Below are 14,328 nucleotides of genomic sequence, written 5' to 3' on the forward strand. Positions count from 1 at the left end.
CACCCTGGGGAATAAGAATCCAGCACGGCCAAGCTCTCCCTATAACTCAGACCCCTCTTGTCCAAGTAACATCCTCACAAATCTCTCTGTACCCTCTACAGCTAGACAATGTCTCTCCTGTAACAGGGTGACAAAAACTGTACTCCGTAATCCAAGAGCAGTCCTACTAAGGACATATATAACTGCATCATAATGTCCTTACTCCTAGACTCAATATTCTAACTGATGAAGGCTGTGTTCACACCCTAATTATGCAGTTGTTTTCAGCAAACTGTGCACTTCTACTCCCCGGTCCCTCTGTTCCACAACACAGCCAATTCTGAATCCACCTCACTAGCTCCCCCCACCCCCACTCCACTGAATCCTATGTTACCTAACCTTCAAGATCAGTCTGCCAGGCCAGACTCTGTCAAAAGCCTCATTAAAGTCCATACGGACAACATCCATTGACCTACCTTCATCTACCCCTCTTCGACACCCCTCTGAAAAACTCCAAAAGATTAATCAGAACCATGTACTCCCATGTACCAAGCTGACGGTGCCTGACCAGGCCTTGACTATCCAAGTGATGGCGATTTTATCCCTTAGAATTCCCTTGAGTAATTTCCCTACAAATGAAGCCAAGCTTACCAGTCTGTAGTTACCTGGCTTGTCCTTGCCACAGGACATTTCTTGAACAATGAACAATAGCCCCCTCCAATCTTCTGGAACTGCACTTATGAGTAAAGAAGTTACCTTGCAGGTCTCTTAAATCTCCTTGTGTATCTGTGTCCTTGAGATTTTGTTGCAAAAATAAATAAATAGTAAAAAAACAAAACAACAAAGTAATGTTCATGGACCATTCAGAAATCTGATAACAGAGAATCCAAAATAAATCTGTTGAATTATTTAAATAATTTCAAGTTTTCAAAGATCCCTGATTATCAGAGACAGTTCAAAAGTTATAGAGTCAAAGGCTATACCTTGCTCCAAATGATGAGATCTGGTCAACACTTAAGGCCTAGTCCACTCACCAAGATGATGTTGTGGACACTGGCAACTGTGTACCTGTCCTCCAATAGTCTGAAATGTCCTGCGACAAGCCTTAACCACACGCTACAGGTTGGGTTAAGTAAGGTCCAGGCTCTTGGTGAGAACAACATTTCACATCAACCACCACTAACAACTTTCCTTTCATCACCCAAGTGTTTCCAGCATCTTTTGCTTTCATTTCCATATTTTTACTCCGAACACATTACTACAACATATTTTCAAGCAAAATGTCCTTTTATTGTGGAAATATACAGCGGCATGCAAAAGTTTGGGCACCCCGGTCAAAATTTCTGTTAATAGTTAAGTGAGTAGAAGATGAGCTGATCTCCAAAAGAAATAAAGTTAAAGAGGAAACATTCCTTTCAACATTTTAAGCAAGATTAGTGTATTATTTTTGTTTTGTACAATTTTAGAGTGAAAAAAGGGAAGGAGCACCATGTAAAAGTTTGGGTACCCCAAGAGATTTGAGCTCTCAGATAACTTTTACCAAGGTCTCAGACCTTAATTAGCTTGTTAGGGCAATGGCTTGTTCACAGTCATCGTTAGGAAAGGCAAGTGATACAAATTTCAGAGCTTTATAAATACCCTGACTCCTCAAACCCTGTCCCAACGATCAGCAGCCATGGGCTCCTCTAAGCAGCTGCCTAGCACTCTGAAAATTAAAATAAATGATGTCCACAAAGCAGGAGAAGGCTATAAGAAGATAGCAGTGTGTTTTCAGGTAGCCGTTTCCTCTGTTCGTAATGTAATTAAGAAATGGCAGTTAACAGGAACGATTGAGGTCTGGAAGACCAAGAAAACTTTCCAAGAGAATTGCTCGCAGGATTGCTAGAAAGGCAAATCAAAACCCTCATTTGACTGCAAAAGACCTTCAGGAAGATTTAGCAGACTCTGGAGTGGTGGTGCACTGTTCTACTGTGCAGTAACACCTGCACAAATATGACTTTTATGCAAGAGTCACAGAAGAAAACCTTTCCTGCGTCCTCACCACAAAATTCAGCATGAGCAGTTTGCAAAAGAACATCTAAACAAGCCTGATGCATTTTGGAAACAAGTCCTGTGGACTGATGAAGTTAAAATAGAACTTTTTGGCTGCAATGAGCAAAGGTATGTTTGGAGAAAAAAGGGTGCAGAATTTCATGAAAAGAACACCTCTCCAACTGTTAAGCACGGAGGTGGATCGATCATGCTTTGGGCTTGTGTTGCAGCCAGTGGCACGGGGAACATTTCACTGGTAGAGGGAAGAATGAATTCAATTAAATACCAGCAAATTCTGGAAGCAAACATCACACCATCTGTAAAAAAAAAAGCGGAAGACAAAAAGAGGATGGCTTCTACAACAGGATAATGATCCTAAACACACCTTAAAATCCACAATGGACTACCTCAAGAGGTGCAAGCTGAAGGTTTTGCCATGACCCTCACAGTCCCCTGACCTAAACATCATCGGAAGTCTGTGGATAGACCACAAAACAGCAATGCATGCAAAACGGCCCAATAATTTCACAGAACTAGAAGCCTTTTGCAAGGAAGAATGGGCGAAAGTCTCCCAAACAAGAATTGAAAGACTCTTAGCTGGCTACAGAAAGCGTTTAAAAGCTGTGATACTTGCCAAAAGGGGTGTTACTAAGTACTGACCATGCATGGTGCCTAAACTTTTGCTTCAGGCCCTTTTCTTCTTTTTTTGTTATTTTAAAACTGTAAAAGATGGAAATAAAAAAGTAATCTTGCTTAAAATATTAAAGGAATGTGTCATCTTTAACTTTATGCCTTTTGGAAATCAGGTCATCTTTTACTGGCTTAACTACTCACAGTAACAGGAATTTTGACTGGGGTGCCTGAACTTTTGCATGCCACTGTAGAATGCCTTTAAATTGACAGCTCAGAAAGACTCAGTGTAAAAGCCAGCAATGCTTCCTACCTTGCCAGTATTCAAACAGGACAGGATATGCTGCAATACCACAGAACACCATGAAAATAAATAGGAAGGCAATCAGACTCCGTTGCAATCTTGAAAGCTGTTTCCATTTCTAGTAGAAAAATGCAAAAAGTGGGAGAAATTTAATTGTTTATTAAAAACCTCTCTCAAAAATGCACCGTCATTCTTTTTTGTATCAAAAACAAGTGGTGTGATTTATTTCCTTCCCCAATAGTTAACCATATCATTTCCTCAGGCAAAAGAATAAACTGCAGAGCTACAGACAGTCTATTAAGCTGTACCCACCCAGAAATGTTTAAGATGAGTGTATGACAAATATATCTGACCTTGCTGGAAGAAAAACCACCAATTTGCCAGCAAAGATCACAGCAGGAAAAAGCAAAAGGACAAAAAAAAAATCAGAAACTCCTCTGAAATGTGCTCTGCCCAGATACAACTGTCTTCCTCTAGGCTAGTGGTCGCCAACCGGTCAATCGCGATCGACCATTCGATGATCCCGAAAAAAATGAAAAATAAATAAATACACAAATACTGTTGTAATGTGAGCATTATAAAAATAAGTAATACTAATTAGGATAATGGGAATATGGCAATACTCCAGCTACTGAAATCTGTTTGTAAAGAGAGATTGTTTCCGGGTTGTGGGGTTTTACTTCCGGTCTTTTCTGCCCGGTGCGCATGCGTGTGACTAAACGATTTAGTAGGTCGATCTTGCCTTTCACTAAGGCCGAGGTAGGGGATCCTGGGCTTAAAAACATTGGCGACCACTACTCTGGGCACAGGGCTGACGTCACTCACCTGCTTTCCTGAAGCCCTTGCAGGTCGAGGCTACCCCACATTGGAAATCAATCTCTCTCTCTCTCTCACACACTCACTCACTCCTTCCTTGCTACAGCTCCTAGTTCAGGACTTGCAATGTCAGAACTCAGCTGCACAATCCTAACAGTAACACTTGCTCTTGGGAATTGTGGCATTTTGCATGGATACAGTATCCTGAGATGCTGACTGATGACCACCACCCAATTTACTCCACACTCTCCTTCAATGTGCCCCAAGGTATCAGCGTCAACAGAAGTTCTGCCACAGGAAGAACAATGTTGAGGCAGGCACAAAGCTGGCTCTTCTCAGATAGCAACTCAAGTAGCCTTACAATTTCCAGCACACAGGAGCCACAAAGATATTACAGCTGATTTCTTCTTCCCAAGGTCAAAATATTAGAGGGCATGCATTTACGGTGAGAAGGGATAAATTCAAAGATGTGTGCGGCAGGGTTTTTTCCAAGAAGCACAGTGGTGGATGCTTGAAATGTGCTTCAAGGGATGGCAGTGGAGGAAATACAATACTGGCATTTTAAAAGGCTCTTGGATAGGCACAAGAATGTGCGAAGTATGGAAGAATATTAAAATTGTGCAGACAGAATGGATCGGTTTAATTAGTTTGGCACAACTTTGTGGTCTGACGGGTCTGTTCCTGCGCTGTACTCTTATGTTTGAAAACCATCTCTATCCTGGACCAGTTTAATGAAAATGGCCAGGAGATGCAAGAGCTAATTCAGCACGAGTAGTGGTCCTGGATTAGATGTTCCACCATTCAAGGGAAGGAAAACATTTCTACGGGCACCTGAAAGCTGAGGAGGCCCAGCTAAAGAAGGGTGGTGGCTGGAGAGATTGCAGGAAGCTTTGCAACACACTGGCAGCTATGCCCAGGCTTTTAAACACTATAAAAGCTTTCTATGACCCCCCCCCCACCACTCCAAGGACACTTCAACAAGACCCAAGACGATAGTCAATGCCTGACAGAAGGAACACTTCAACAGCTCCTCACCCACAACTATGAATCAGAAACAGGTTTATCATCACTGACATATGTCATGGAATTTGTTCTGCAGCAGCAGTACAGTGCAAGACATAAAAACTACTACAAGTTAAAAAATAAATAAATAATGCAAAAGATGAATAACAAATTTGTGTTCCTGGACTGTTCAGAAATTGGATGGTGGAGAGGAGAAAGCTGTCTTGAAAGGTTTGAGCGTGGGTCTTTAGACTCCTGTACCTATTCCAATGTAACACCTTTGATGATAGTTGCTGTTTCTTGAGGCACTGACCTCAGTGGTGGAAAGGATTCTGTCTGTGGTGGAACTGATTGAGTCTACAATACCAGACAATGATGCAACCAGTCAGAATGCTCTCCACTGAACATCGAGAAATCTGTAAGAGTCTTTGGTGACTTACCAAATCTCCTCCAACTCCCAATGATGTAGAGTCACTGGTGTGCCATTTCTGTGACTGTTTCAATGTGTTGGGCCCAGGAGAGATCCTCAGAGATGTTAAGCCCAGCAACTTGAAGCTGATCACCCTTTCCACCACTACAGCCTTGGCATGAGTGCCCTGGGCCCTATCCATTACCTCATCATACTCACTATCCCCCTTAGTTCTGATGAGGGACTGTCCATTTCCCCCAAAGTTTGCAGCCTTACCTGCTGAATTTGTTTTTTGGTAGTTTCAACAGCGAGGCATTTCAATTATTAACCCTTAGCCTCTTCACCCATGGCAGGAAAGGGAAAGTTTTCCAAGGAACTCCAGAAATGTTGTCATAGTGACCAGCTTCAAGAAGTCTGAGTGTGATAACTACCGAAAGGATGACCTTGTTACCTGTCACAGAGAACATCACTGCCAGGGTCATCCACTTCTGCATCATCCCAGTGAAGGAAGAACTGCAGTGTGGATTCCACTCATCCAGAGACAAAGGACAAGAACTTTGTGTGCAATAACAAGTACTGAGAGCACAACACCTGCCACTTCAACCTCTCTAAAGCCTTTGATTCTATCAGAAATGGAAACTGTGCTATTAATCTATTGCAAAAGGACCATTCTCAATGAAGACCAGTGCCAAACTAGATGCATCGTTGCCTCAATACTTTTTGCTACAATATTGCATCTCACCTTCAACAAACTACCAGTGGCAGTAGAGCAAATCTGCAGAGCAGACCATGACTACATTCCAGAACAAGGTCATCCAAACACCCCCATTCAAGCTGCACAAAGTGGTTGATTAACTTATTTGTGCAGGCTCAGGGAAGGACCCTTCAAAGTTTCAAAGTACAAAGTATGTGTTACAGAATACAACCCCGAGATTTGTCCTCCCGCGGGCAGGCATGAAACAAAGAAACACCACCGAACCCATTCAAGAAAACATCAGTCACCTGATACATGAAAAAAGAATAAACTGTACAAACGGCAAAAAGCAAGCGGACAACATGGAATATCAAACATCAAACCGAGAATCTAGTAGTATTCAGTTCAGCGCCACACAGCTAGCCCAGTGCAGGCTGCATGGCAAAGCATACAGAAGGGTCCTCAACCAACCTCTTCTTACAACAGCACATTGCTCTCCAACAACAAGCCCAAGAAAACATAGACCATTCAGAAGCCACTTTCACTGAAAGTAGATAGCGATGACAGTCACTACTACCTTAACAGCCAATAGTAAACTGAGACAGTGAGCATTTGAAAACAAAGACCTCAGGCCTGGCACAGTGCTCAAGGTCAGAAGTAACCACTATGCTCCTATGTGCTCTTGAGACCTGGACTACCCACAGAATGCAACTTAAGCCACAGGAAAGATACCACCAATGATGTCTCCACAAAATTATCTAAAACCATCAGAAGGACCAGAAGTTGGTTTGCTGTTCTTTCCCAGGCTAATGTCCTCACCACTGATGCCCTGGTTACACTGAGGTTCACTTACCCAACACCAGACTCTGCTCTGACCTCCGCAATGAGAAGTGGACTGAGGAATAGAGTCAAGGATGTGCTCAAAGACTCCTGGAGGAAATGCAACATCCCTACCAAACAGTGGCAAATTTCCTGTTCATCACCACTAAGTGTGGAGAAGGAAAATTCTGTACGGTATTCAGAACCACCTGGACTTACACAGAGAATAGAGGCCCCGAGTAAGCAGTGGAAGGAATGAACTACCTCATAAACTACTTGACTATCTGCCATGGTGGTCACCATCTGCCCCATCTGTAGCAGTGTCTGCAGTATCCATATTGGTCTAATTCACTGACTCAAAACCTACAAAACCAGGGTGGAGGAACTAATGAAGGGTCTTGGCCTGAAACATTGACTGTTCACTCTTTTCCATAGACGCTGCCTGGCCTGCTGAGTTCCTCCAGCATTTTGTGTGTGTTGCTTGGATTTTCTCCTCTTGATCTCAAGGGATTGCCTAATAAGGTGACTATAGCAACTGTACAGTTACTGTATTCACAAAGTTGTTCACTGCAAGTTTTGTAATGCTTTGTAAATCCGCAATGAAACTTCCACAACCCATATCTGGAAGCATATTATTTTTAAGTAGAACATGGCTCTCATTATACCTAATGCCCCACAAGTACTGGTACACCACATTTTACACTCTTACATCATGAAAAGGATTTTTGAAATAATGTATTTTGAAATGTTGTCTCCAGTACAAAGGTAAGGAATTAAATCTGTTCACCATACCAAACTTTACATAAAACATCAACATATTTTAACCACAAGAAATTTGGCAAATGCTAGAAATCTACAGCAACACACACAAAATGTTGGAGGAACTTAGCAAGTCAGGAAGCATCTACAGGGGGAATAAACAGTCAATGTTTTAGGCCCAGACCTTTCATCAGCACTGGAAAGGAAAGAAGCAGAAGTCAGAATAAGGTGGGAGGAATGCACTGTTCTCTCTGAGTTACTCGTGGGCAGCCGCACAGTAACCAAAATGCTCTGCCATACATAGCCTTTATTGCCGCACAGCGGGAATTTCTTATATACAAAATGTTAATTTAAAGTGCCGCACAGTTTTCAGGCTGTATAAAAATTTCCTGCTCAGAGCAACGGTTGTTTAAAAAAAAATCTGCACAGCTGTAAAACAAAATTTAGGTAACGCTGGAGGAGAGGAAGGAATACGGAGGAGATTACTGGAAGTTAGTGAAATCAAAATTCATGCCATCAAGTTGGAGGCTACACAGATGAAACACGAGGTGTTACCCCTCCAGCCTGAGTTGGACCTCATCATAGCAGTACAGGAAGCTATGGACAGACATATCAGTATGGGTATGGGAAGTCAAATTAAAATGGGTAGCCAATCAGGGATCCTGCCTCTTGCACAAACAGAACGAAAGGTACTCAACAAAGCAGTGCCCTAATATGCATCGGTTCTCAGTGGTGTAGACCATGCTGCAGAGGGAGCACCAGACACATTTTAACCATTGAGTATAGTGTCTGAAAACTAGATAAGCACACCTGACAATACTTACATTTCCTATAACCTGTTTTCTCTTGTTTGAATTATAGCCACTTGAACAGTTGCATGGAAGTTAGTATACTAATGATTTAGCTGTTGTTATTTTAACACCTTTGCCTCATTGGGGGATAAAACTGTCATGGACAAAACCTGTCAGCTTCAGACATAGATGCAAAGTGGTTGGGACACAGAGCAAGGTTCCATTGAGTGCTTTTGCACGGCCCACACAATCACAAGCACAAACTCTCCGGAACTTGCAACTTGAAACAAACAGCAATGCAGCCATGAGGACTGTATATAAATATACCAGTTCCACACACTTCCCTTACAGACCATATTGATACAAATAAGTGAGAGACAGCCTCATTCTCTGTCGTTTGCATAATGACTGAATGCTCACACTGAATGAAACATTGTGAGAAACCACTGAAAATTCACAACATAATACATCTTACCCTCCAGCATGATTGTCTTCGCCAGGTTTTACTATTATCATAGCTCCTTCCTATCTGGCTACCCAGTGTCACTGAAATGAAGTCCCTTCGCTGTGGTGAGTACATCCTTCACACTCCTGCGACGATAACACTTTCTGGTATGCTGCAATTAATTCAATGAAGAAGCATTGAAATGAAAGTTGTTTTTAACAGAACAAGAACGCTTTCCCTAACATACACAGCAAAATAAATTAGCTTTCACACTAGCATATGCTCCCACACAAAAAAATATATAATGAATGACATAGCAGCCAAAGAGAAAAGGGCTTAGGGATCAAATTTGCAATAGAAACAGAACGAACTTGTGTTCCTTCACACCGTTCTGCCAGTTGAACATGGCTAATCCCCTCAAACAATTAAAAGAACACAAGGCACAAAGAAGTCATACAAACAACAAGATGATGCACTCTGAGCAGATTTGCTTACAAATGTGTTTCCCTTCAAAAGTACATTATTCTTTTATATCATTAAGTTCCACAAATCAAATAGCAGGAGTGTTTACAGAACAAGATCAATTGAAGAACCTGTAGGAAACTGACCAGAGACATCAGTCATCAACATTACAAAAATATTCATATTTAAAATTAAAATGTTCGATTTAATCAACATTGTCTGCCTTACGAGGCAGCTCAGCAGCATAACGGTGCTCTGATGTCACACCTCTTACTTCCCTTCACTATTGTGTTCAATTTTCCAAATGTTACACGAGCTTTCTTAATGACAGGAGACACAGATCCTCATGAATCCTGGGATTCTGCTTTAATCCTGGGCTGGAGTGCTGTCTGCGCAGAATCTGCACATTCTCCCCTTGCCTGCGCAAAATTTCCCTGTGTCCTCAAGATTCTTCCCCCCCCCCGCCCCCCCAATAGCTCAAAGGTGTGTTTCTAGCAATAGAGGGTCCTTGTGAGTTAATGGCAAAACAAAACCAAAGTTGAGTTGTTGAGTTCTTGGGAACATAGAGACAATAAAATCTGCAACTATAGGTGAATGGAAGTGGAATCCAAGTAATAAGACTGCCTTTCAGACACTCCCACACACCCAAGAGGCTCAATGACACTCAGTGACACTGCACAAGTACCAATTCTTCTGTGATCCAGTAAGATTGCACGAAGGATGAATATAGTGGTGCTTTTCAGTCTATCCTTAAAAATGGATGATAGTTTTTTTATCTTTTTGTGAACCTTAGCCAACTGTACCACTTACTGTACGTCAGTGTATCACTTCAGTCCTGCACGCCTTGTAAGGTGGTTTGTAAATTATAAAGTGAATACGGAATAATGTGGAATCGTTGGGGCTTTGGTTGGGGGCAGACAGGTAGATCTTCCAGTGATGTTACTACCTTTAATACCACTGCACAATTTTAATTTTTTTTTAAGATTCTATACACTCTAGTGAAATAATTGTTTTCAGTGCACCAGTTGAGTTGAAAGAGAGCTCATGAAGAAAATCACAGTGCCCTTAAAAAAGTAGAAACACACCAATTTAAAAGGAGTGAGGGAACCAGGCTCAGTGATTTTTATAAAATGTGATTGAAACAGGCTGTGGTGAGTTCTGGAGGAGTGCAAAATACATCAACCACTGAGGCAGATAATAAAGCTCCTGGATTTCTGAGCATACTTGTTCTGTGCTGATCATCATCGCCTGCTTCCCTCGAGTTTGTCTTCTGCTGATATTTTGTTTAAAAATTGCAATCTCAATTCCCAAGTCCAAAACAGTTCATATTTCCTTAAAAAAAGTGTTGAAATATATGCCTACAACCCTAGCACAGACTGGAAAAAAAATGCTTTAAATCAGTGGTGCGTAAAGTAGGTGCTATCACCCACCTGGGGAACAGTGGGAGTGTCACAGGTAATGAGGGCAGAGGGTTGCAATCAGTACCCGGGGGAGGGGGGCAGCTGAGGGATTGCAGGCTTAATTTAAGAAGTGAATCACTTATAAGCATTTGATCTTCAATGCCTCATAACTGATTATAATGATCTCATAATCACATCATCTCTTGCTAACCCACCATTCTCTTAAGACTGATTGAAGAGTGTTAAAGTTGTTGAAAAGCAATGTGACACTTCTGTATTTGGCACATCATGGGAATTCTGGACTGAAGGAGTTGTGTTATTGCCAGGCCCGGCCCGCGCACTATTGCTGTTCACTGCTGTAGTAGTGTTTGCTGGTACGATTCCCATACTAAATATCCTAAAATGCTGAAATTCCTCTGAATTAGGGTATGACTTTCAATGGGGTAAAAGTTCAGAATCTGCCCTTTCAAATGGTCTTGACCAGATTTCTATAGCCCACAGCTCAACTGAGAAATCACTGCCCTACTTCATGCATCTTCAGAGAGTCAAGTTTTTGCCTAAGCTATTATGATGTCATAACTTTCCCCTTTATTGATCACAGCACTTGAGGGCGATTGACCATGGTCATAAATCTAGATCAAAAATGGCAAAAGCAGATAAAAAGAGAAAGTGTAGACAGTATCGTGTAAAGTATTTGAAATATGGATTTATACCAGCACCAAGCAACCAACAGCAGCCAATGTGTCTGTTAGGTGAAAATATTTTTTCTAGTGAAGCAAAGAAACTTTCTAGGGCACAATGGGGTTATTATTTGCTTTAAAAAAGCTGTACCTAGCATATTTAACATTCACTGTGATTCACAGACAACATCTGTGATCGGCTGCACAAATCATTAACTGCTGTTATCACAGCAGAAATAAAATCAAGTCGCATACTCTCAATTCTCGTTTATTTTAAGAGCTTTGTATTGAGCATGACGAACAGTCTGAACTCTTGCTGTTGCACACAGAAGTCAGATGGTTCTGAAAAGAAAAATGCTTAATGCACTTGTGCGCTTTTTGGAATTCCAGCTTGGGTAATTATTCCATCTCTGAACACTTGTAATGAGGAATTAACAGGAACGATAGAGGAAGAACTGACCTCACTACAAAATGACTGAGCTAAAGCTGCATTTCAAAAAAATCATAGCAAGACATTTAATCACAAAAAGAAATCTGAATGCTATCCTGCACCATGGAAAAGGGTCAAGATGCTCTTTATTGCCTTTTCAACATAATATTTAGCGAAGCGTGGTTTCAGTCCAGTCACAATGAAACAGACGGCAAAGTGTGGACCTGAGACTCTTTCTGAGTGACGTTCAGCCTGATGTTGAGAAGCTGATGTCACTGCACCTAGTCCATTCATCTCACTGAAAACTGAAAAAGTAATGAAGCAGTGGTAGTTGAAGTATTTGGTAGTGTAGAGCACTACAAATAAGGTTCACTGATTTATTGAAGAGACCAATGGTGGGAGAGTGGCATGGCCTCAGGTGTAGCGCAGACTAGGCCCAATTCTGTGTGATCGCCTGTTGCAGCTGCCTAACAGAGATGCCAGAGGCAGTGTGGTGCAGTGCCCATGCTGACTTCCAGTGTTTGCTCAGTGAAAGACAAACTGGATTGTGCTCATTTGCAAACTGCTGTGGGCTGTTTCTCGCACACAACCACCATGCACTATCAAGCTACAGGACATGACATAGCACTTGAGCTATATTGTTTCTTTGGGGGACTGCATGTTTACTTCTATCTTGTATGTGCTTTGTGCTGTGTATGACTGTTGGTACTATGTTTTGCACCTTGGCCCCAGAGTAACATTGTTTCATTTGGTTGTATTCATGTATGGTTAAATGACAACTAAACTTGAATTTGAATAGTTGGGCTACTAATGCAACCTCCAAAATCGTTAATGAAAATTGTTTTACTGTAATTAAATAATTTATTTTGTATCTTTAAATAGATTTGAAGAATTTTTGCATGAGAGTTTTGAATTTGCAGTTCCTGTTTTCTTTCACTGTGCATCATAAATCAAAGTTCTTTACAGCTTTTATGTAATGGCCAGAAAGGCCGGGGGTTACTGGGAATGTGGTCTGGAGCCAAGGGTGCAGGAACGCAAGTTTGGGAACCACTGTTTTAAATCATGAGCAGAAAATTTAACAGCAAATTAGTTTGTACATCTAGTTTCCCAAACACCCCCCTCACAAGAAAAGAGGAAGGTAATATAACTTAGAGCATTACTGGTTAAAAACTATGAATCAGCTGCAGTTTTAGATAAATGAAGAAATGACACAGCATTTATTAGGAACGAAAATAAACCAACTTTGAGTGTCAAAGGTCTATATAGCAAATTCAGGTCCTTCAGCCCACCAGATATTTCCATACCGACTTCTAGCCCAGCTACGCTAACCCCATTTGCCCACATTAGGGCCAAATCTTTGTTATTTGCATATTTAAGTGTGCATTAATGCTTTGTAACATAGTGATTATCCTTTATCACTTCCTTCACTGGCAGCAAACCCCAGATATCAGCCACTATGTAAAAAGTTACTGCTACCCCTCATTAATTAGGAGACAATGTCTGTGATGAAGTCAGGCAGTCCACGTTCCCTCTGTTGCCATTGTCAACCATGGATGCCTACATTCTCACCTTAGTGCAGCCACCCTATTTTAATATACTGCACCATAAAGAATCAACATAACAAGATGTTCCTGGTGTCTTTCGTTACATTCACAAACTTCACTTTTAGCTAGCAAGGACGGACAAAAGCTACAAGAATAATTAAACTAAGACACCAAAGATAAAATGGACAGATATGCAGGATTTTTGGAGCTCTTGCATTTCTGTACCCGGTTCCAAATCCCATTCAGCTATAAATTAAGGTGCTGAATATTTTCAAAACAACATCCTGCAACTATAAGTAAACGGGTGTAACACCTGGAGACGGAAGAGACCGCAGATGCCGGAACCTGGAGCAACACACAAGGCACTGGAGGAACTCAGCTGGTCAGGCAGCATCTGTGGAGGAAAATAAAGAGTCGACATTTCGGATCGAGACCCTTCATCTTGCTCTGTGCATTACTGAGTGCAACACATTAACTGCTCGGTTTAAAAGGTGCTGTTTACAACTATCAGCAGCTGGGAAATTCTCACTTAATCAAAGTTTTAAGATCAGCAGAATATCTTAAACATATCTAACAACTTGAACACAGAACAAAGATTAAAAAACGTTTTTAAAGCTAGCATTAATTCCGCCCTATGGAAGTGGGTCGGTGCGATGTCAGTCTGGTGGGCTGGTGGGAGGGAGACGCAGGGTGAGGGCGAGGGGATTTGGAGGCCGAGGTGGGGGGGGGGAGGCATCACGGGGAAATTGCCTCACAGGATCCAGACAGCAACCCCAAACTCGGGACCGTCCCCCGACTCCCTCTACACCCGCCACGGCAGTCCGACCCCGAGTATCCGCTCAACCCGCTCACTCTGTCCCCGCCGCCCGGGTCTCTCCTCACCCTACAGCCGATTCATCCGCACAGAGACGCCAGCTCCAGCTCTATGCGTCACTTCCGCTCAGGGCGGAGCGAATCCGGCAGGCCTGCCGAGAGCGGTCAGAATGCTTACGTCACAAACCAGGCGGCCAATCAGCGTAGCTGCGCAGGTGGTGGGTGAGTGATAGATATAATAGGGGTATAGAGTGAAAAGGGATTAGGAGGGAGGCAGGGAGAGTGCGGGATGAAGGGGGAGATGGGGAATGAAGTGATCA

General features: G+C 42.1%; 1 protein-coding gene across 5 annotated transcripts in view; it reads right to left on the reverse strand.

The window, feature by feature from the left end:
• LOC134359996 (endoplasmic reticulum mannosyl-oligosaccharide 1,2-alpha-mannosidase-like) overlaps positions 1 to 14,121 on the reverse strand; it is a 97,318-nt gene extending 83,197 nt beyond the window's left edge. For 3 of the 5 annotated variants that reach the window (XM_063073958.1, XM_063073957.1, XM_063073955.1), the window contains exons 1-4: positions 14,078 to 14,121; positions 13,509 to 13,589; positions 8,710 to 8,851; positions 2,954 to 3,062 (exon numbers count right to left, since the gene is read on the reverse strand). In XM_063073958.1, coding sequence (XP_062930028.1) covers positions 2,954 to 3,062; positions 8,710 to 8,814 — 214 coding nt within the window. In that variant the 5' untranslated portion in view covers positions 8,815 to 8,851; positions 13,509 to 13,589; positions 14,078 to 14,121. Of the gene's footprint in view, positions 1 to 2,953; positions 3,063 to 8,709; positions 8,852 to 13,508; positions 13,590 to 14,047 lie in introns of those variants that run through there. The other 2 variants (XM_063073956.1, XM_063073959.1) reach the window with 2 other exon arrangements.
• Positions 14,122 to 14,328: the final 207 nt, after the last annotated feature.

This window comes from Mobula hypostoma, chromosome 21 (assembly GCF_963921235.1).
Source record: "Mobula hypostoma chromosome 21, sMobHyp1.1, whole genome shotgun sequence".
Taxonomy (NCBI): domain Eukaryota; kingdom Metazoa; phylum Chordata; class Chondrichthyes; order Myliobatiformes; family Myliobatidae; genus Mobula; species Mobula hypostoma.